Here is a 21,561-nt window from a genome sequence, read left to right on the forward strand (position 1 = left end):
GCCTGCGGCCAATTAAAGCTTTATTTCAATGCAACACTCAATGCAACAATTACATTTTACAATATTTATAGTATGCACATGATAAATCCTGTAAGTGTAAAACAATTTTATTCCACATGGTGGTCCGAAATAGTAACTATTAGACTGAACAGACTTGATTGAACTGCAGTACTTCCTGCTTGGTAAAATCTGTTTACAAGTCAATCTTACCACTGACGCCTACATCATAAAAAGATGTTGATGTTCTTGATGTAGAATATCGAATCATTTATTTGGGTCATGTATAAATTCAATTTTCAGCAGCCACTCTAATAAGTAAGAACAAAACCAAGATATACAGTAATGTGTGTGCGTATATGTGTGTAGGAGGAATAAAACCAGTTAATGTGATGGGACACCTTTAGCATTTGAAAGTTGAAAGTCACAAGTAGAAGTATAAAAGTCTGCAACGTACATATTTAATAAGAACATGATTATAGTCGGTATTGCACTGTTGGCTCTTCAGATCAGCAAGTCTTTTAGACATGTGTAAAATGTCACAAATAAACATCTACATAAACAAGACACTGACTAATATTTACAAGGCAACAACAAAAAACTGATTGATTTTAACTGTAATCTGTATGATTTATTATTATTTTTATTATAAAAAAGTAAAGCTACTGCATATAAAAAGATATGGCGTGTATCACACACGTACAGGTTGAACTGTAAATGACTGTTATGAGTTTTAAGTTTAAAAAACAGAAACTCCAGGATTTCTCTACATGTTAATTAGCACTAATCTCTAGTTTTCTGTTAAGACCAAAGTACTTTAAGTATTTAGTACTAATTGATGATGCAGGGTGCACTCACTGTGGCTTGCTGAGTAGAAGGCTGCAGGAAGACCAACACTGAAGAAAGTGACTTGTGTGGGGCGAACAAATAAAATCTCCACATAAAGAAGAATTTCATAAAATGAGGCTTGAAATTACATCATGAATTCTTCAAACAGACCTTATAAGTACGCAATTAACTGATGTTGTATTTATAGGTTTACTTCTGGTAACTTTTTTTTTCCACAGAAATGCAAAGAAAATGGTGTCAGAAAAATAATGTAATTTACAAACTGTAGTGGTTCTGATTACTACAGTGAATCAGTAAGCTCATCACTTGAGATCCTCGTGTCTGGGCTCTGTCTGTGTATCCCTGCAAAGACATAAGCCTCTGTTAACATTTGATAATATGTACGGTATGAAGGTGTGACTGTGTCACACCTTCATGTGTGTCCAGACTTTTCACTCTACAGTAAAGGCTCAGAGAGTTGTTAAAATCCTCAGAAAAATGCTTCAGTGAGAATGGAAGGCTTGACGAGAGGGGAACATCACAGCCTTGTTTCCCCCTGTCGTAGCACCTATGTAGTCACAGTATCACTTATGGGGACTGTCCATTTTGTCATCCAAGAGTGGAAAAAGCAGAAACATGAAAGCAGGAATCTCATGTCCGTGCCATTTTATGAACACCGGGTGAGTTTTGATAGTTCTGAGGAAAAACAAAAGCAGAATTGAACATGTTATAACAGGATGAAATTCTTAATTGTATCATTCTATTCATCTTAAAACATCAATATTCAGCAACCCATCCAAAACATTAACTTCAGGTCTTCTCATCAATTTCATGGGCACAGGTATATAACCAAGCACTAAGACATGCAGACTGCTTCGACAAACATTTGTGACAAAATGAGTCGCTCTCAGGTCTCAATGTAACACTAAATATTCCACAGTTAACTGTTAGTGGTATTATAACAAAGTATCCCTGATTGGGAAACAACTGCAACTCGGTTCGGTGAAGGGGGGATTATGGTGTTGGGTTGTTTTTCAGGAATTGGGCTCAGCCCCTTAGTTCCAGTGAAAGGAAACCTTAAAGCTTCAACATAAAGAGACATTTTATAATGGACTGCATTTATATAGCGCTTTTTTAAGCACCCAAAGCGCTTTACATTTCACTATTCATTCACACACACTGGTGCAGGCAAACTACAGTTGTAGCCACAGCTGCCCTGGGACAGACTGACAGAAGCACATCGTGCCAACACCAGTACGGTAAAGTGTCTTGCCCAAGGACACAACGATCAGGACAGAGAGAGCTGGGGGATTGAACCAGCAACCTTCCGGTTACAGATGAGCTTCCCAACCCCCTGAACCACGGTCGCCCCGTGGCATTTTAGACAATTTTATGCTCCCAACATTGTGGAAACAGTTTGAGGATGATCCCTTCCTGTTTCAACATGACTATACACAAAGCAAGGTCCATAAAGACATGGATGAACGAGTTAAATGTGGAAGGCTGACCTCCACAACGTCCTGACCTTAATCTTACAAAACACCTCTGGCATGAATTGCTGCAGAGACTGCGAGCCAGGCCTTCTCATCCAACATCAGTGTCTGACCTCACAAATTGTGCAGGCTCATCAGGCCAGGCAGTGTTTTTCCAGTCTTCTGATGTCAAGTTTTGACGAGCCTGTGTAGTCTAATTTTTCCATTCTTTGCTGGCAGGAGTGACACCATCACTCCTGTGGCTGGTGTGCATTCAGAGATCTGCATACCTCTGTTGTAACAGGCCGTTGCCTTCCTATCAGTTTCTCCATTCTGATGTTTTCTTGAACTTCAGCAGGTTATGTTGCCCAACATATGTAAACACCACCATTGTGTTTCTGTTATTATTAGAAGATAATAAAATTCAAGTAATATAGTAAAACGCTAATAAGAACATCACCACATGAAAGTGGGGGTTTTGAAGTAAGCAGCACAGTGAATTGCAGCAGAGGTGCAGGTAGAGATCAGGAATTTGTAGGCAGCACATAAAATCAGGAACTGCTGGGAATCTATGTTGAACTTGAATTTCAGCTAGTTTTGCATGTCAGAGAAGCCTGGCACCACCCAGGTAAGGTGGAGGCTTTCACACGCAAATGAAAATGCTGTAAGTTATAAAAATGCAAATGAGGTTGGGGGCGGGGGGCGCCACACCGGCCGGGAGTACCTGTGACCTTAGCCTCGCATATAATTGGATGAGGTTTCCATGTGACCAGGATCTTGCAGGTGATTGGAGGAACCTCGCGAAGAGCGTCTCTTATTACCATATGAGCATGTTATTCTCCGCTTGGTGAGAAGTTGTCAGGCTGGGTAGATTTAGGACACCGTGTGTTGGCGGCTTGGATTTTCCGTGCAATGCCGGGAACTCCCCGCACAGACCGGGGCTGGCTGCTCCGGACAGCAGAGACTACAAACTGCTCACTGCTGTGAGAGGGCTGTCTCGTCAGCTGACTCGGTTTGCTGCTGATGTGAATGACCAACTAACAGCGGTAAACGCAAAGCTGCACTCCATAGACGAGAGGATGACCGCTTTAGAAGAAGTAGTGAACTCCCGCGCTTGTGTGGAGGAGAAGAGGAAAAGACGGGCGCACAATCCCAAGATTGCGGTATGTATGTGTGCATGTATGCGGCGTGTGCGTTAAGGAGGCAGAGGAGAGCCGCACAAACACCCCGAGCAGGAGAGGCAGAGAGAAGCCACCGCTAACTGCTAAGCTCTAAACGACTAGCACATCTGACGAGCTGGGAACAGCTGGATGAGAGAGTTTGTTCATAAAGTCAATTATGGTGTTTTATTTTGTAGGAGGCGGTGCGTCGTTTTCATAACGCCAAGGGAAATCGCAAGCGCTATAATCCCGAAGAAGGGTGAGATATTATGTCGTGTAAGTTGTACAGGCTGTATAATACATATATACATATATATCGCAATGTGATCGCTGACGTGTAAACATCTGGATTTCGCAGACTGAGCTCGCCTCACAATGAGGCAGTCACGTCTCATTTGGTCCAAGCTCTGGCTGAAAGTCCGGATTTGCACAACCTGGCTAGAGATGCCATTCTATGTAAGCACTGTTTGTGCTTTACTCTTTTACTGTAGCTTTGTCTGTTTCCAGGTTTGTGACATGCTCTCTTAATGGTTCCAGCTGCCTGTAAAACATACTATGAGACCATACGCAGGAATTTCCGCTACAGCCAGCCGGACCTTGCAGCCCAGGCTGAAGCAATGAAGACTGCAGCCCGCAGCCGTCAGAGAAGGAAAAGGGTAAAGTTATCTGATGTGATTTAAACTCACTGACAGTACTGCTGCACTGTTTTTCAGTCACATTAGTGCACAAACTGTCACCACACAGAGGTTGCACATCCACAACTGTATGTACTGCTTCTGCTTACAGCTGCTGGAAGCCAGGCAGGGAGTCCTCAGTGCAGATGAACTGGACTTCTGGAGGGGTGTAACAATTGATATGATGTCCGAGGAGGAGGATGGTGCTGTTGAAGGGGTGGCTGGGTGGATTGTTAGGCCTCCTTCCTTTCGAAGCAAAGAACTCACCGATCTGTGTGCGACTCTTCAGGCTAGATTGGAAGCTAATCCAAAATACACATCTACACATCACAGACGTCTGCATATTGGACCGGATTCAGACAGAAATCCTCCAAACGCATACAATCCAGATGCAGCAAAGAAACATTTCAAAGAGCATCTTATCCCCCAGGTTGGGTGATGGTTTTATTAACAACTGCATAGCACTCAAGCTTCCTTATAAGAATATAGATGAAAAAGATTATAATCCAGTTTGTGTCTTGGTGTGTTTTTTATAGAGAGCTATGAATCATCACAACTTTGAGAACGACTGCACTAGTTACAAAACTGAAGAACTGTAAGTTTAAAAACAAAAGCATGAGACACATTTTTCTGTTTAAATACCTGCTGTATGTTTTATGATGTATTTGCTTTGTGTTTTGACAGACTGAGCTCGCCCGATGACACAGACTTGCCTCCTTTGGACGACGCTCTAGCTGAAAGTCCAGAACATCACCGCGTGGATAATGAGATCCTCCGTGTGACTGTGGCCTAATGAAATGAATTAAATCTCTGACTGAATGTCACCTCAAGTCAATCTCCACACTACCACTGACCTGTATACATGGGGGGGGGGGGGACTAGAACGGCAGAGCTGAAATTAAAAGGAAATGCTCTTTTGAACTGGTCCTGAGCCTCTCTATCACAGTATGACATGAAGCCGATGTACAACAGTCCATTCTTTCCTTTTAGTGTCTCAATTTTTCCTCTCAGGAGATCATCAAGCCTCTGAGATACAGCAGTTGTTTTATTTTTTTATCACACAATTATCCATCCATTTTCTTAATCATTGTCACAGTTGACATAGGATGACAAGCAAATCCATTACAAAGCTGCAGGAAATCACTCTCTTATCCAAACCTGCTGCCAGTTTGAAATTAACCCGACAAATATATTGTTGGGTTCTGGAAAATCGTGAAGAAGAAGCAACCAGCAGGATTTAACCAAGAACTTTGTGGCAATGTTCAGGCATCAACATGGTTCAATGGTGGTCACATCCTAGAGACCGCTCTGAGGACTGCTGTCTACATGTTGTAGCTGATTATGGTCATACATGACTGGCCTGTGGACTACTCTTGTTAGTGCTGTTATTGGTCGTTGCCAGCAGCAGAGAAGAGCAAAGTTAAAACACAGAAAGAGCAGAAGTGAAATAGTGTCCATTGTGTCTGTTCTTTTCATGCTTTATGTTTTTGATATGTCTCTCGCGCTTCTCTCGTTTGTGGTGAACACCACTGTTCCAGCCCACTTTTCAACCAGTTAATGTTCAACCACATTGAGGGTCCATGGAGGACGGCACATATTCATGTTTGCAATAGTTGCATACCCCTTTCCCTAGTCAAATACCTAAAAGCAATACCATAAAACAGGTTTTTAACTGCTGCACCACTGTGTCACTCCATGAAACACTTTGTGAGATAAAGTGAGTGTTGTTTTAAGTTTTATGCTTGCCTATTTATTCAAGCTGACTTTGCTCTTTATTGTGTTTTTGCGCGTGTGTGTTTGTGTGTGCATGAGATCATGTTGATGGTGCTATAAAAATCTACTTTATTATTACTAACTGATCCAGTAGTTTCAGCTGTATTTGCATATTTGCACTTTCTGCTCACAGGAAACATAAATATATAGTCTTGGGTGTAACTGCAGATTTACAGGCCTGAGGATGTCAGAAGTAAACCCACCAGTTCGTAGGTCTGGGAACATTATTGCCAAAAGTACTTGCTTGTCTGCCTTCATATGCACAATAGCTTGAGGGACATCCCATTCTTAAGCCATAGGGTTTAATATGATGTTGGCCCACCCTTTGCAACTCTTCTGGGAAAGCTTTCCACAACGTCTAGGAGCGTGTTTATGGGAATTTTTGGCTATTCTTCCAGAAACACATTTGTGAGGTCAGACACTGATATTGGACGAGAAGGCCTGGCTCACAGTCTCCGCTCTAATTCATCCCAGAGGTGTTCTGTCGGGTTGAGGTCAGGACTCTGTGCAGGCCAGTCAAGTTCTTCCACACTAAACTCGCTCATCCATGTCTTTATGGACCTCACTTTGTGCACTGGTGCAGATTCATATTGGAACAGGAAGGGGCCATCCCCAACTGTTCCCAGAAAGCTGGGAGCATGAAATTGTCCAAAATGTCTCGGTATGCTGAAGCATTAAGGTTTCCTTTCATTGGAACTAAGAAATTGAGCCCAATTCCTGAAAAACAACCCAATGCCATAATCTTCTTTCCCCCAAAGAGAGTTGCTGTTGTTTCCCAATCACTTCCATATTGTTACAATATCACTAACAGCTGACTGTGGAATATTTAATAGAGAGGAAATTTCACAGGTGGAACCCTATCACAATAAAACACTGGAATTCACTGAGCTCCTGAGAGCGACTCATTCTTTCACAAATGTTTGTAGAAGTCTGCATGCCTCGGGGCTTGGTTTACACACCTGTGGCCATAAAAGTAGAATCATTGACACCTGAAGTCAATGATTTCTATCAATGCAATATAGTGCAACTGCAATACAAATATAAATCAGGAATGTGTAGTCCAGAGGCTTCTGACAAGTCTCTTTTGACACAGACTTGTGATTATGAAGGTGTTTACCTAAGCCTGTATAACAGTGGATCAGTATTTATGACAAATCACAAGTGATATTTCTTGGTGGCTTCTTCCAGTGACAGAATGTGAGCGAATGTAGTCACTCCTTTTCAGATGCTAATTAGATGTGTTCAGACTTCCAACCCCATCCCCTGCAAGTGATTCATTCTTGCACAAGTGAACATCACATGTTGCAAACAATTAAGATCGAAAGTGCTGGGACTGAAGGAGATTTGGCTGAGTGGATGGGGCTGCACAGACAGTTTTTATGCAGTGTCCGATGAAATGAAAAATGGCAGGACTCTTACCCTCATGGCTGAGGATATCCAGGGCAGAAATCGGGACACTCTTGTGTAGACACCAGGTTTCTTGGACATGGCACAGCCAGTTCCCCAGCTCACTACTCCTAGCAGACGATATCGAGTGGTCTTGGACAAGCAGTCTTCAGCCACAAAGGGTCCACCACTATCTCCCTAAAACAACAGACACACACTCACATTTTAACTACCCATGGGAAAATATAAGAGAAAATCACATGCATGACACTGATATAACATCAAACCAGTACGCATGCCAATTTATATTCATGCCAGTAAAAGAAGGACTTATCAGACTAAACAAAAGTAGACAGAAATGCTGCATGAGCACAATCTGACCTGACAGGCATCAGTGCCTCCTTTCTCATAGCCAGCACAGAACATACTAGTAGTGATCTGGTTGTCGTAGTAGTCAGGAGCATTGCAGACGGCGTCACTGATGATGGGGACATTGGCTTCCTGTAGAACATCTGCTAGATGGCCTATAGTTTAGAATGATCAAAATTTAAATATGAGCAACTGTGTTTTTACCTGAATATAAACAGTCACGTATGAATAGTTGTTATCGTCACGCTACTGAAACCTTTCCCATTATATTTATGTTATTGTTATTTAGTGCACCGCAGTATTCATGCAAAATATGATAAGTTTAAATACAAAAACAACGACTGAATGCAAGAAGACGACGTTCTATAGAAATATTACCAAATTTATCAATAACTAATGTAACGTATACTCACCATAGTACCCTACATTTCCCCAGCCTGTCACTGTTCCCATCTGTCCATCTATCAGCCTTTGGCCATATGCAGGTAGGCAAACAGGCTGGATGTATTCTACACACAGAGACAAACATGAAACACAAACAAATATTTATTAACAAAACAAATGCATACATTTAATGAAAATAGCAGGCAGTTGATTTTGTCACATTTCATTAACTCATGTCACCCCCTGAAGAAAGCCAGCCATTCCTACCTTCCCTCTTACTTGATTCCCCCAAACCCCTCAGCTGTTCCCCTTTCATTCATGCTTGCTTGTTGACATCACCCAAAGTGTTTCCATCTTTTCTTTTCTTTTTTTGCAGTTCTAAATGTTGAACACTAGATGTCAGACATGATGTACTGGAATAACACTTGTAGTAGATGACAGCACAGAGATGTAACAGTATCTGACGCACTTCATCTCCTATCTGCAGTCTTTCTCAATTAGAGTAATTGAAGTAATTAGTTCAGTGCCTATAAGGTATCGTCACATTAGATTTTTAAAAACCTGTGATTAATTATTTCATATTTCAGAATTTTGAGTGAGTTGTTTGATACTTTTTCCAGTATTTTATTCAGTATAAATACTGTTTATGCTCTGATATTTATTTTCTCCCCCCCTAAAATCTTGTAACTAATTGATTGTAGTAATTCTAGTCTATCACATTACCAAGATGTGTGTGTGTGTGTGTGTGTGTGTGTGTGTGTGTGTATATATATGTATGTATGTATGTATGTATGTATGTATATATATATATATATATATATATATGTTTTTAAAATATGTAAAATATTCTGCACACAGTGCTTGTTTAAGTTTTAGTGTCACCCTAAAGCATCAGGAACAACCAACAGTTGCAATTTTTTTTATCCTGAAACAATTATGTTGGATCAAATTTAGGAGGTAAGTTACTGAAACCAGGCAGATTTTGATGATGTGCAAATGCGTCCTACCATTGAAAGTGAGAGGCTGAGTGAGGGCCAGGACAGCGATGTCTCTGCTGTTGTCGTCAATGTTAGCATCTACAAAGGGCAGGTAGCTGCTGTGGTAAACAATGGTCTTAACCTCCGCTACGTTGGCATTGACAGGTTTATTGTAGATGGAGCCCAACAGCACACGCCAGCGATTAACAAAGCGATACCGCCTAGCATTAGAAGAGCAAAAATAGGAGAGCTGTGATGTGTTTTTTTATGCACACAAACATCTAAATTTACATGCAAACACTACGTTAAACAAAACAGCAGGCAGAGCAGTCTGATGATTGTCCCTATGTGGCGAGGGCAAAATACACACACAGCTATGTTGAAAATGAACTTTTCATAGAAGTAAAATTACAGTTTCATTCAAACTGTCTGTACAAATTTATTAAACTTTCATGTATGCCTTGGATTTTCCAAAAAGCTACAATAATCCATCAAGCTGTTGTTTCTGTGTTAAATCTATCTGTTTCACTTACTCTGGGAAGCAATGAGCTGCAGAAACAATCCAGCGGTCTGAGATAATGGATCCTCCACACTGATGAACACCATCGTACTGCAAACTGACTTGCCAAGGCCAGCTGCCGTGCCTGGCGTCCACACCACCCACTATACGGTCTGCCGCAAAACTACGTCTGCCGCAGTCTGGTTTAAGATAGTAACAGTGAGGAAAAAGACCAGTTACTTTTTAAACTCTAGTTGAAAGACTGATATATTATGGACAAGAAATCAATGAGAATAGCTCCATTTAAAAAAGTAAACAAAGCAGACAATAGCTTAATAAATACATGTGAGATTAGTAGAAAGAAGACAAGAACAGACCGTGTCTGGGAGCTCTACACACCGGGGTGAAAACAGTGTTGGTGTTGGGTGTCGGTGTATAAAGTGGGCCAGTGTGTCAGACAGAATGAGTGGAGATCTGCGATCTTACCTTGGCACAACAGTGTGAGAACTTCCCGGCTTTCACAGTCACTGAAACAAAGACGGACAGAGTTAGTAACAACCTGACACAGAAAACATCCAAAAACTGAAGCCAGTGTTCGGCTGTCCTCTGTGTTAACAGAGAAGACGAGTGAAAGAAGAGACAGGAAGAGCAACAGAGAGGACAGTGTAGTAGAAGGGCAGACCGCTGACAGACAGCCACTCAGGTGTATGCGTTACCATGGATACAATGAGTCTTTGATTTTCTTGCCATAGCTGAGCTCTTCCTGTCTGACGCAGAAGAAGTCTCCAGCATCGCCGCTGGCCTCTGACACGGCTGTGACTGAGTAATTCACCACGCTGAAACAAGCACGCGCACACATTAGTCCCGAGGATGACAGTGTGTCACACTGAAACAACGAGATACAACTGTGAAATTACCACACCTGACAAATCCCACTTCTTCACAGCTGATGCTAGCTAGCAGTTCATCAACTGGGGAGGAACACACCTGACGCCACCTCCTGTGAGTGGAGTCGAAGACTCTGAGATGCTGGTCAGGTGAATTTACCTGAACTGTGGAGAGTTGTAAGAGCAACTTTTAAAACTACTGGTCCAATAGCACATACTCCTGTAATGTAGTATATATATATATATATATATATATATATATATATATATATATGTGTGTGTGTGTGTGTGTGTGTGTGTGGGGGGGGGGGGGGTGGAGGGGGTTCTGACGGTATCACTAATTAAAGAATGAAGAAAAAAGAAAGAAAGACATACATTCAAAGCTATCAGTAGACTCACCATCATACTGTTCTATGTCTTCCTCCATTGTGCAATATGTAACTACAAAGTTTAATAAAAACAGCACATCAGTCTGTTACAGCAAACAATGAAAGCATTTGCATCATCAGACAGAGCACAGAGCACAGAATATCAACTGCTTGAAATATCAACAATAACAGATTATGTTCGTCAACACTTTTGAACCAAATGTGTGTAGGTGTGCAAGAACTGCAGTCTGACCTACGGCCCAAACGGCTGCTCCAATGGCTCCCAAGGTCATCAGCGTTACACACACTCCAATTACCCGACAGGGGGTCAGTACACAGGTCAGAGAGATGCCCCTGCTCCCTGCACACACACATTTGAGGACACACAAACAAGCATACATAAAATAGCAGAGGATAATATAAAAGCATCTTTGCACAGCAACACACTGACAAGCACAAAAGCTCGCATGCTAACATGCTTGTGCAGCACTCCAGCTTTTAACGTTACATAACACACCAACAAATACACTTTGCTGAAAAGGTGATGAAATCTAAAAGAGTAAATAGTGAGCTATACTAGCTGCGTAGCTGCTGTGTAGTTCATGTTTTTACTTTCCAGCTGCCCTTCAAACCCTCACAGAGATGGCTCAAGCCCCAGTGAGAGCAGACATACAGCACATTCCCTGGCACAAACTGAAAAGTACAAGTGACACTTACTGATCAATAGTCTAAAGTCTAGGATTTCTCCACCAAGCAAGAACAAACTCTTCAACTATGATATAGTGCCAAAGCTGTCCTGAGTGCACGTACTGTCTGTTTGTGTTGCACCTGCACTGGGGTGTCGCTCTCAGTGTTTCCCCTCCTGTCTGCTTTTCTCTGCTGTGAGAACAGCTTGTCAACTTGACCTTGAGTAATTACTCATTTTTCATTGCACACATGTGATGGACTGAAAACCTAACAGTATTACAGCATTTTAGTATGCAAGTCTCAAGTTCCTGGTATTGTGTCGGGTTGCTCACTGTCATGATCTACAACCATTTGATCTGCAGTTTGTTGTAACAGTTTCATAAGTCCTGTTCTTGCTTTGACAAGTTTGTTAAACTTCACTCAAATAATAATTAAGAAACTCGTTACGATAACTGTCAGTCTGCCATGCAATCCCTTATAGTGAATTATATGTCTCCCCGTGTCTCTTCCCACTACCAACCATTTACACAAACCCACTGTCGTTACAATCTTCATCAAGGTTATAACTACAGCACATCTAAAATCAGATGACTTGCAGCTTCAAATCTTTACTACTGTACTTCCACTTCTCCTCCTCCTTCATGTCCTTGGCATCCACAGTGATACAAGTATAAATAAAATACCCAACCACACTGACTATATCAACTTATATTTCACTTATGATATACTTAAGCACACCAGCATTAGTATAGTTATTAACTGGCCATGATGAAACTTATGGAAATACTAAACTGTAATATGTCAAGTGGCTACTTGAGTACACAAGTGCTTCACAATTTGACAAGTCATTTACTGTACTGTAGCATCTTTACCTTATAGTGTAAAGAACCTTAAAATGTACTCCTGAATTTAATAATAAGAACACCGCATTCTAGCCTCAGCTATGTGAACAAGTGTTTAAAAGTATTGCTGGTCATTTCACGTTCAAGTCGTTTAATAAAGACAGGAATACAGAGATCTAAGCTCGTTTTAGATCATGGGGACAGATGCAAAGATACCTACATCTTGTGGTCATAAGTTTACAAACACTCATCATGGGCATTGTGATTTGAGGCTTTCCATTAATTTCCTTGATCACTGTACGTATGCTGTACAGTCAGTGGAATGACTGTACAGCATACGTCTTTAAAGTATCTAAAAAACAAGAATTTGAACGATTTCTTTTGGATTTTCTCAAATCCACACAGCATCAGGAGCTGAATATGTACACTAATATTAGTTAAGTTTGAGGTCAGGGCTTTGAAAAAGCCATTTCAGAAGCTTAACATTACTATACTTTGTACATTCCTAAAACTTTTGATGTGTGCCTGGATCCTTGTGCTGTTGGACTATTCAGCTGTGTCATAGGTTCAACCATCTAGCTAATAATTTGAGGTGAAGAACCTGGAGGCAGTCCATCTTCGTTCTTTCATCACTTTGTCCAATGTATCAGTACCACTGGCAGCAGAACAGCAATGATGCTACCACCACCATACTTGACAGCTCATACATTTTTCTTAGGTTTGAAAACCTCACATTTTCACCCGCAAACATATTTATTGCCATTTTAGCCAAATAGTTCAATCTTTGTCTCGTCTGATCATAACATGTTTGTCCAGAAAGCATTTGGCTACAAGTTTCGAGCTTGAAGATGTCAATTTTAGAAAAGGAACTTCCTTCTTGCTCAGCACCGACTGACAAAGTGATGACATATCAGAATAACTTGTACTTACATGCAATTGCTTAAACTGAAGATCCTGTACTCCGCAGTAGTTGAGAAATGGCCCATTACGTGTCTGGAATGAACTTCCAGATCTTAATCCTATTGAAAATCTGTGTTCTGTGTTTAAAGGCCAGTTCAATGTCAGGAAACCAACCAACTCTTCTGCTGTGAAGAGTGGTCACATGTCCAGCCAGAATTATGCCAAAGCTTGTTTATGATTGTAAAAAGCATCTGGTCAAGGTGCACGCTGCTAATAGACATTTAATCAATATTAGTGGGAGTCTGTGTAACTCCAAAATAAATACAAACTTGTGCACTCAATTATTGTTTTTTAAGTCATTAAAGATGCATGCTGTACAATCGTTCCACTTTTAAAAGAGAACAGTTCATAACAAAGCCCAGAAATTACCATGACATTCCCTAAACATGATAACCATTTCAAGATGTCTGAGTAATGAGTGCACTTTCAACAATATGTCTCATTTTTCTGCATATTTTTAGTCTTTACATGTCACCCTGGCTTTGCTTGACTACCTTACTTTGATGTAGTATGGCAGATGATGGATAAACCTAATGATACTTCAGAACACTAGTTTGGATAAATTAACAGTTTAGACAATCTGTCTTATGATGTGACTCATTCTTAATAACAGTGAACAGTATGAAAATTATGCCTGTGTCCTCTGCAATTTTCAAACTGCAAATCCATCAAAGGACCCTTTGGTGGGCGGTTCTGACCTCCAGAGTTCATGCCTGACATCTGTGGCTCAGACACATTGAGTTGGCCTACACATGTCACTGAAACAAACATGATCAGGTCATTTTAAAGGGTTCTTAAATGGTTTTCTTATTAGATCTACTCCCCATCAGCCCTCCTGCCCCACAGGTACTGACTTTATGTGGATTTTTCTGTCCAGTATGTGATCAGCAGAAGTGTAACAGCAAAATTTTAAAAAATCTTAAAAATTGCATTAAACTGCATTAAAAAGAAAATATAGTGAGACTGTTCAATTCCACAGTTGCTGAATTTTTATGTTGTTATCAAGAAACGTGACAGTTGTGTAGACTTGCTGATCCAGGGACCTTAACCTTCTACTCTGCTAACTCCTCACACTGCACAACATAACCTCTCCCTGACAGTGGCGGTCCTAGCCTGTTTGGCGCCCTGGGCGAACACTCCCTTGTCCATCTTCCATTGGTTTTAATTTTGCACTCCAGTATGAACACCCATCCCCCAACTCGAGGATCACCACAACATAACCTAATAGACCTACACCTTAGTTCACAGATATGCTTTGTCTAGGGTTTATTTCTTGGATTTCGCACAACCCGGGATTCAAATCATGAATACATAATAATACATTATGGGCTTGGATTTACAACATTATGAATGAAATGTGCTCTATTTGGAAAGAGCTTTTGACCCTTTCGAAGGGTTGTGTGTAAGACTTTAAATCTTCAAACTGTAAATTATAAATTTTAAATTGTCATTGATCCCTTTCCTAATGTATATGTTTATTTTCTTACTCTTCTTATATTTATTGTTTGTTTACTTGCACTGCTGTAACTGGAGCCTCGTCGTCTCGTCTCTCTATATACTGGACTGTAAGTAGCGGAGACGACAGTATAGTTTACTTTGACTTCAGCAGTGAGCAGGTGCACCGAGGGCTCTCGCGCTCACTTTTCGTGTATAGAATTTCGAAAAAACATCGGTGCAAATTATAAGTCTGTATCATGATGTCTGGTGTTTTCGTGTTTGTTGTTTTGTTTTTATTTTGTTTTATTTTGCGAGTTGGTTATTAGACGCCGCTCCAGCCAGCCAGCCAGAGAATCCCCCGCCGCCCCGCCCTCTCCTCCCTGTGCCGCAAGCAGCAGGCGCACCTCGCAAACGGAGGGCGCCCTTACTCCCAGCAAAAGGGCGATAGAAAACCGATCGGTGCCTATGCCATTCCCAATATGCGCTGGCATGACGTCGAGGCAGCATGAGTACGAGCAATTTTATTTATTTTTTGGTCGATGCCCGTGATGCCGTCCCCCACCATGATGCCACCCCGGGCAACCGCCCGTGTCGCCGGTATCAAAAACCGATACTGCTCCCTGACTAACTCTACCTGTACACAGATGCTTGAAAACTCCCTACGTCTTTCTTGCCTCCTCCCTCTCTTCTCTTTGTACCTTTTTCCTTCTCCTCCTCCCATTCCATACCTGTCCTCTCCTCCACCTCTCCTGTCCTCAGGCTTCCCATCCAGCTAAACAATGGTGTTATTGTTCTTTGAAACTGTGAGTAACAGCTGTGACCCAAAGGTCAGAAGGAGATGGTGAAGATAGAAACAGAGGTATAGAGATGTATGATTAAGCTTAACGACCCATGTTTGCTCTTTCACATTTTCTTTCCACCATACCTCAGCTCTAACAAAAACATGCCAAAAAGCTATTTTTGGCTGTTCTCTTTTCACAAAGAAATGTTGTTGGTTTTTACATTAGATGTCCTTCTTGGCACAACCCCACAGGGATTTCTGGATAGAGCCACTACACTACTGCTGCTTTAATACACTGCAGCCCTGAACATTGATAGACATCCAACAGAGACGTGAGACCAAAAAATGTCTAACTCAGTCAGGTCAGACATTAAAGGAGGTATACCCCTCCATCTTCCTATTACAAACTCCATGTGATGGCCAGCTGAGCCCACTCAAGAGACAAGAGTAACTGTCTAGAGAATTCACACTAGTGGGCATAGTGTTTCCTGCCACCTGCACACTCCAGCCATCAACACCCACACATAAATCTAATGTGTTTGAAGAAATGACAAAGCATCATATAGACTTGTTGTTTAGCTACATGTAATCATATTCTACATGTGAATAAAGGTCACTTTCTAACTGTTTCTCTCTCCAGTATACCCAGTTTACATGTGAAACATCTCTAGACTGGTGCCACTCACCCTTCTTGTTCCTCATATTGGCCGTTCCTTCTTTTTTCCAGCTATACTTCCCCACATGCCATTTTCCTAATCACAAAGCAGGTCAGAACAAGCTCTCCATTGTATCTACCTCTACCTGAGACCCACTTTTCTCTTGTGTGTGTGGGTATACATGTCAATGTGTGTATTATGAGGCAGGGCTTTCTGAAATCGCTGTGGTCTTATAGTCGATGATTGGATTAAAATAGTTAATGTTCCTATAAAGCACTGAGTGTAGTCCATATGAATGATATTAGGAATATATGCTACCCTGAAAGAACGCACTAGCAAATCCTGTTCATTTATCTTGACAGCTAACCCAAACATAAAAGCTACTAACAAAAGTTTTTACAAGATACAAAGTCTGAGCCCTGAGCTCTTGCTAACAACAAGCTTAGTCAACAAAAACATTTTAGTTAGTGTGTATTAGCAACATCACTGTTTTGGTGTAATTTTACCATGAATTCCAAATTTAGAGCTGCTACGAAGTGTGTCTGGATAGATTGTTGCCATGGTTTGTTGTCTTTATGGCAAATAAGGGTAAGAATGAATCATAATATAGTACATGACCAATCCACAGAGACGTGCAGATCATCCACAAACTCTTTTATAGTTTCCGATGTCTGTTCTCAATCATGAGTCACATGTTAGTCATTCTGTGGGATGTTGGACGTTATACTTTTAACATCGCATGTAGCATCTGACTGCTGGTTAAAAAGCAACAGCTATGCACCAGATGACAGGTTAAGCCTCCCTAAACCAAGTTAAAAAACACAAAAACACCACACCACATGACTACTGTCATGTTACCACAGTGCATTTTATGATACGCTATACTGCCAAAAGTATTCACTCATCTGCCTTCACATGCACATGAATTTAAGAGACATCCCATTCTTAATCAATAATGAAGAATTTAATTGAATATGTCAGCCCACCCTTTGCAGCTATAACAGCTTCAGCTTGTCTCAGAAGGCTTTCCACAAGGTTTATAAGTGTATTTATTGGACCATTCTTCCAGAAATACATTTCTGAGGTGAGACACTGATGTTGGACGAGACGGTCTGGCTCACAGTCTCTGCTCTAATCCCAAAGGTGTTCTGTCGGGTTGAGGTCAGGACTCTGTGCAGGCCAGTCAAGTTCTTCCACACTAAACTCGCTCATCCATGTCTTTATGGACCTTGCTTACAGAAAAAAATCTGATAATTAATTTCTTTATTTTGCTGTGAACCTATTGTAAAAAAAAATGTGGGTGGGACTTTTATCAGTAGGAAAAACTATAAAAACCTATTTAAACTACAGTTAAAGTAAAAATATCTGCCCTCCGTCACATTTTTAAAAGCTGTTCAGTGGGCCGGATCGCAGTCTGTCCAATTTCAGCCCCCCTGCCTTATGTTTCACACCCCTGTGCTATGCTAATGTTTATTAGGTCTGCTGACCCTCTCCATTCCTTACTGCATTGTCAGCATCTAATGTATCATCCTTTATCCTCTAAGCAGCGACATTTGGACATGGGGAAACCAGGAAGATCAGATATTTATGTAACTGGTTCATCAAAACAGGTCTGATCTTGCTTCAACAAACACATCCCCTGCAATATAAATAGGAAAAAGGTTTAAGGGGTTCGCAAAACGAACAGAGGAATGTCCATCATCAAGTAAGCCTAGGTGTGGTACAGTAGGAGTGGGATAATAACAGTACAGGAGCAGAAAGAGACCTCACACACAGCTAAAGTTACAACACGAGCTATGAGTCATACATGTAGCGGCCATTATCACACAAGACTAAAATTAAACACGAACACAGGAAATATTAATCTAATAAGACAGACACACTATCCTATGAGAAGAGTGTGCTTACACGCATGTGCATATTTCCTTTTCTTTACTTATTCACACTTACGTGGTATATAATCATGTAGAGGTTGAGACAAACACAGATTGCCTCTGAAAGCTGATGACGTACCACCTAATCTTAGCTCAGACAAAAACAAAATTAGCCACAACATATGTGACACACCTAAGATGAAGTGTGTTTTCCATATAATTACACACATTAAAGACGCAGCCTGTGTTTGGGTGGACGCCTTTTCTGTGAGGCATTAGTGGTTCGCAAACCCATGCTGAAACACAGAAAGTAAATTACAGCAAAGCCTTGCCGAAGGAGAAGAACCGAGGAAGATGTGGAAATCATTTTAAGGAAAACTTCATTTCCTGGGAGACTATCGGCTTCAATGCTGGAAAGCTGTGCCTCGTGTAAGGTAAGGAAAGCAACTTATAAGTAGCACATTTAAAAGAGATAAAAACAGTGTTAAAGTACTGTTTTAGGATTAAAATGATAAGAGCTCTTGAAAGGTCACATATTTATGTAGACATCACAAACAGAATGTCACAGTTCATACTGACACAAGTGCCTTTCAGCAATAACATGGCAAATAATCTTATCTTTCCTTCCATAAATTACAGTCAAGTCATTTGCAGCTGTAAAACTTGCGTATAAAACTGTGCCACATCACATTTTAGCTAATACCAAAAGACAGGAGGACATGTGGAGTCTCTGGTTTCTTTTTAATGTTGGTTTTCCCTGATGCTGTTGGAATAAAACAAGAGAACTAAGGTTACAGTAAGTAGTTAGTTTACGATTGCCAAGGGATGATGTTGTTATTGCAGTTAGTATATTGTGTTACAGTTTACCGTGCTAGTGTGCAAAGGACTTTGACATATCAGATTTCTACTTGGGTTGGGTGCTTATTCTTGTTGTAAGAGAAAAACATCAGCCAGTTCAAGTATATGTTTTTCACCCTAAAAGAACCTCAAAAATAACTCCAGTGACTATCATAGAGACAGCCAGCTTTGCAAAAAGCAGTTAATGGTTAACTGTCATGTGGACTGATGTCTCTTCCCAGACACAGAAAGTAGGCAGCATGGGCTGCAGCATGACCAGCGCAGCATTTCAATCTTCAGATATGTATGCATGCATGCATGCGTGTGTGTGTGTGTGTGTGTGTGTGTGTGTGTGTGTGTGTGTGTGTGTGTGTGTGTGTGTGTGAAAGGCAGGAGATAAGACTGCAAAGACTTGTATATTTCACATGCGCACTCACCCATCTTTCCTTCAGTCACAAATTTTTCAGCATACATTTGTGCACAACAGGAAGCAACAGTCGACAGCGGCAGTTTCTTCCTTTCTCTTCCTCTCCTTGACTCCTTGAGGCAGATGGTCCAAGTCCTTGGTGCTCCCTTTTGTCTGGCAGCATGACATTGATAGGATTGTGTAAAAAAGATAAAAAATCGATAAAGCGGGTAGTATAATATTGTACTATAGTCTATCTTTGGGCAGAAACAATTCACTCAAAACCTGCTTTGATAAATTTTATGATCTCTAAAACATCTGATCTTTATATTTTCAATTAATTCCTGAAACTCTGAGATGTTACAGCAGCTGTTAGTCACTGACTTTGTTTAATTCGGAGGATGTATGTCTATCCTCTATACCCAAGACCCACACCCATCCAGGCTTTCCAACAAGTTCCTGTTACATTGGGCTCGACTATGAATTACACCCTCACTTGCCACTTTATTAGGTACACCTTGCTAGTACCAGATTAAATCCACTTTTGCCTTCACTACTGCCTTAATTTTTCATGTCATAGATTCAACAATTTGTTGGAAACATTTGGTCCATATCCACTCGACAGCATCACACAGCTGCTGCAGACTTGATGGCTGCTAGGAATCTCCTGTTTCATCACATCCCAAAAAGGCACTCTGTTGGATTGAGATCTGGTGACTGTGGAGGCCATCTGAGTACCATGAACTCATTGCAGTGCTCAAGAAACCAGGCTGAGATGATCTGAACTTTGCAACATGGTTCATTATTATAATATTCATTATTAAGATAATCCACATCATTATACCACCACCATCGACCAGAACATATAAAACAAGGCAGCGTGGATCCACGCAACACCAAATTCTGACCCTATCAGCAGAAATCAAGACTCATCAATCCAGATAATGTTTTTTCAGTCTCCTATTATCCAGCTTTAGATTACAACACACAGGATAAGCCTGTGTGAATTGAAATCTCGACTTCCTGTTATTAACCAATCTGCTTCGAGGTTTGACAAGTTTGGAGATTCTCTTCTGCATACCTTCGTTGTAATGTGTGGTTATCTGAGTTGCTGTTTCCTTTCTATCAGTTCAAAGCAGTCTGGTCATTCTCCTCTGACCTCTGACATGAACACGGTATTTTCTCTCACAGAACTGTCACTCACTGGACATTTTCTACTTTTCTGACAATTCCCAGCAAACCCTGGAGATAGTTGAGTTGGAAAAATCCCAGCAGATTGGCAGTTTCTGAAATACTCAAATCAGTCCATCTGGCATCAACAACAATCTACGTTCAAAGTCACTTAAATCCTTCCTCTTCTCTAATCTGATGCTTGGTTTGAACTTCAGCAGGTTGTGTTAACCATGTCTGCCTGCCTAAATGCATCGGTTTGCTGCCAAGGACCTAAAAATGTGGCTAGTGAGTGTAATTACATGTGCGTAATAACAGATAAGTGGATGATGGTCATTTAAAAATTAGTTACAATTTTTGCTGCTTTTGAAAAAGCACAACATACATACAACATACAAATGAGATCGCTGAGATCTGAAGATCTCATTTAAAGTAATGTATCCTGGCTGTATAAAAGTCTATCCCATTGCCATTCTATACATCACAATGTAAAACCTGTGCTGTGACGTTTGAAAAGTGTTTGTTTGTAGGCTAATATTGGCAGTGAGTATTGGAGACTAATTTAAACCGCTGAGTGTCACTGATTAAACAGGTTAAACAGACCCAAGGGCATTTTAAGAAGCTCGCCATATAAACTTTAAATAATTAAAATATCACTGCCAACTTTAGTTTAGACTATTTCAAATAACTTGAGCAAGGTTAACTCCTTAAGGAGAAAACGAAATGAGCGTGACTGCTAATAACCAACAAGGCTTAAAGACACCATTCAAATCGCCTTCCAGACAATGACTCACCTGTCTGTTTTCCTCAGCTACAGGTGGAGCCTTTCGCTTTAAAAAGATGTACAAATCAAAAGAAGGCCCATAAAACCTCTAATAGGAAGAAATTGGATAGCAATTTTAAACGCCAACACGGATAAATCCAAAACTTTCCGAGCTTTTGCCAAGTAAATCCTTCCCCCCCTTTTTTTGCTCTCTCCACAGGTTACTGACCCCAACAAAGAAGACGAAGAAAAAACAGTAAATAGCCGTTTTCTACGACAGCTCTTCCTGTCAACCAAAACCACCAGAGCTCGCTTCTAACTGGAGAGAGAGGAACATTTGGACGAATTAAAACAAACTTTTAGTTTCGTCGCTC

General features: G+C 40.9%; 2 protein-coding genes across 3 annotated transcripts; one reads left to right on the forward strand and one right to left on the reverse strand.

Annotated features, from left to right (window-relative positions):
- Window positions 1–8: 8 nt before the first annotated feature.
- Window positions 9–21,555, reverse strand: hpn (hepsin). 2 transcript variants are annotated; one of them, XM_085422433.1, is made up of 14 exons: window positions 21,417–21,555; window positions 21,219–21,254; window positions 19,286–19,428; window positions 11,028–11,135; window positions 10,806–10,847; window positions 10,442–10,571; window positions 10,236–10,355; window positions 10,006–10,046; window positions 9,554–9,719; window positions 9,051–9,241; window positions 8,073–8,168; window positions 7,672–7,814; window positions 7,324–7,488; window positions 9–1,521 (listed from the first exon to the last, which is right to left on the reverse strand). In XM_085422433.1, exons 3-14 carry the CDS (start codon window positions 19,320–19,322, stop codon window positions 1,477–1,479), a joined length of 1,284 nt encoding a protein of 427 aa, XP_085278559.1. In that variant the 5' UTR covers window positions 19,323–19,428; window positions 21,219–21,254; window positions 21,417–21,555; the 3' UTR covers window positions 9–1,476. The 2 variants fall into 2 exon arrangements, with proteins under 2 accessions (XP_085278559.1, XP_085278558.1); XM_085422432.1 differs by having other exon boundaries at window positions 21,219–21,480.
- Window positions 1,621–4,996, forward strand: LOC146658712 (uncharacterized protein C14orf93-like). The gene is made up of 7 exons (XM_085422435.1): window positions 1,621–3,460; window positions 3,655–3,716; window positions 3,816–3,913; window positions 3,995–4,113; window positions 4,244–4,561; window positions 4,668–4,726; window positions 4,816–4,996. Exons 1-7 carry the CDS (start codon window positions 3,377–3,379, stop codon window positions 4,922–4,924), a joined length of 849 nt encoding a protein of 282 aa, XP_085278561.1. The 5' UTR covers window positions 1,621–3,376; the 3' UTR covers window positions 4,925–4,996.
- Window positions 21,556–21,561: the final 6 nt, after the last annotated feature.

This window comes from Rhamphochromis longiceps, linkage group LG11, assembly GCF_057381845.1.
Source record: "Rhamphochromis longiceps isolate RC_006_pf linkage group LG11, R_longiceps_female_GT1.1, whole genome shotgun sequence".
NCBI classification, from domain to species: domain Eukaryota; kingdom Metazoa; phylum Chordata; class Actinopteri; order Cichliformes; family Cichlidae; genus Rhamphochromis; species Rhamphochromis longiceps.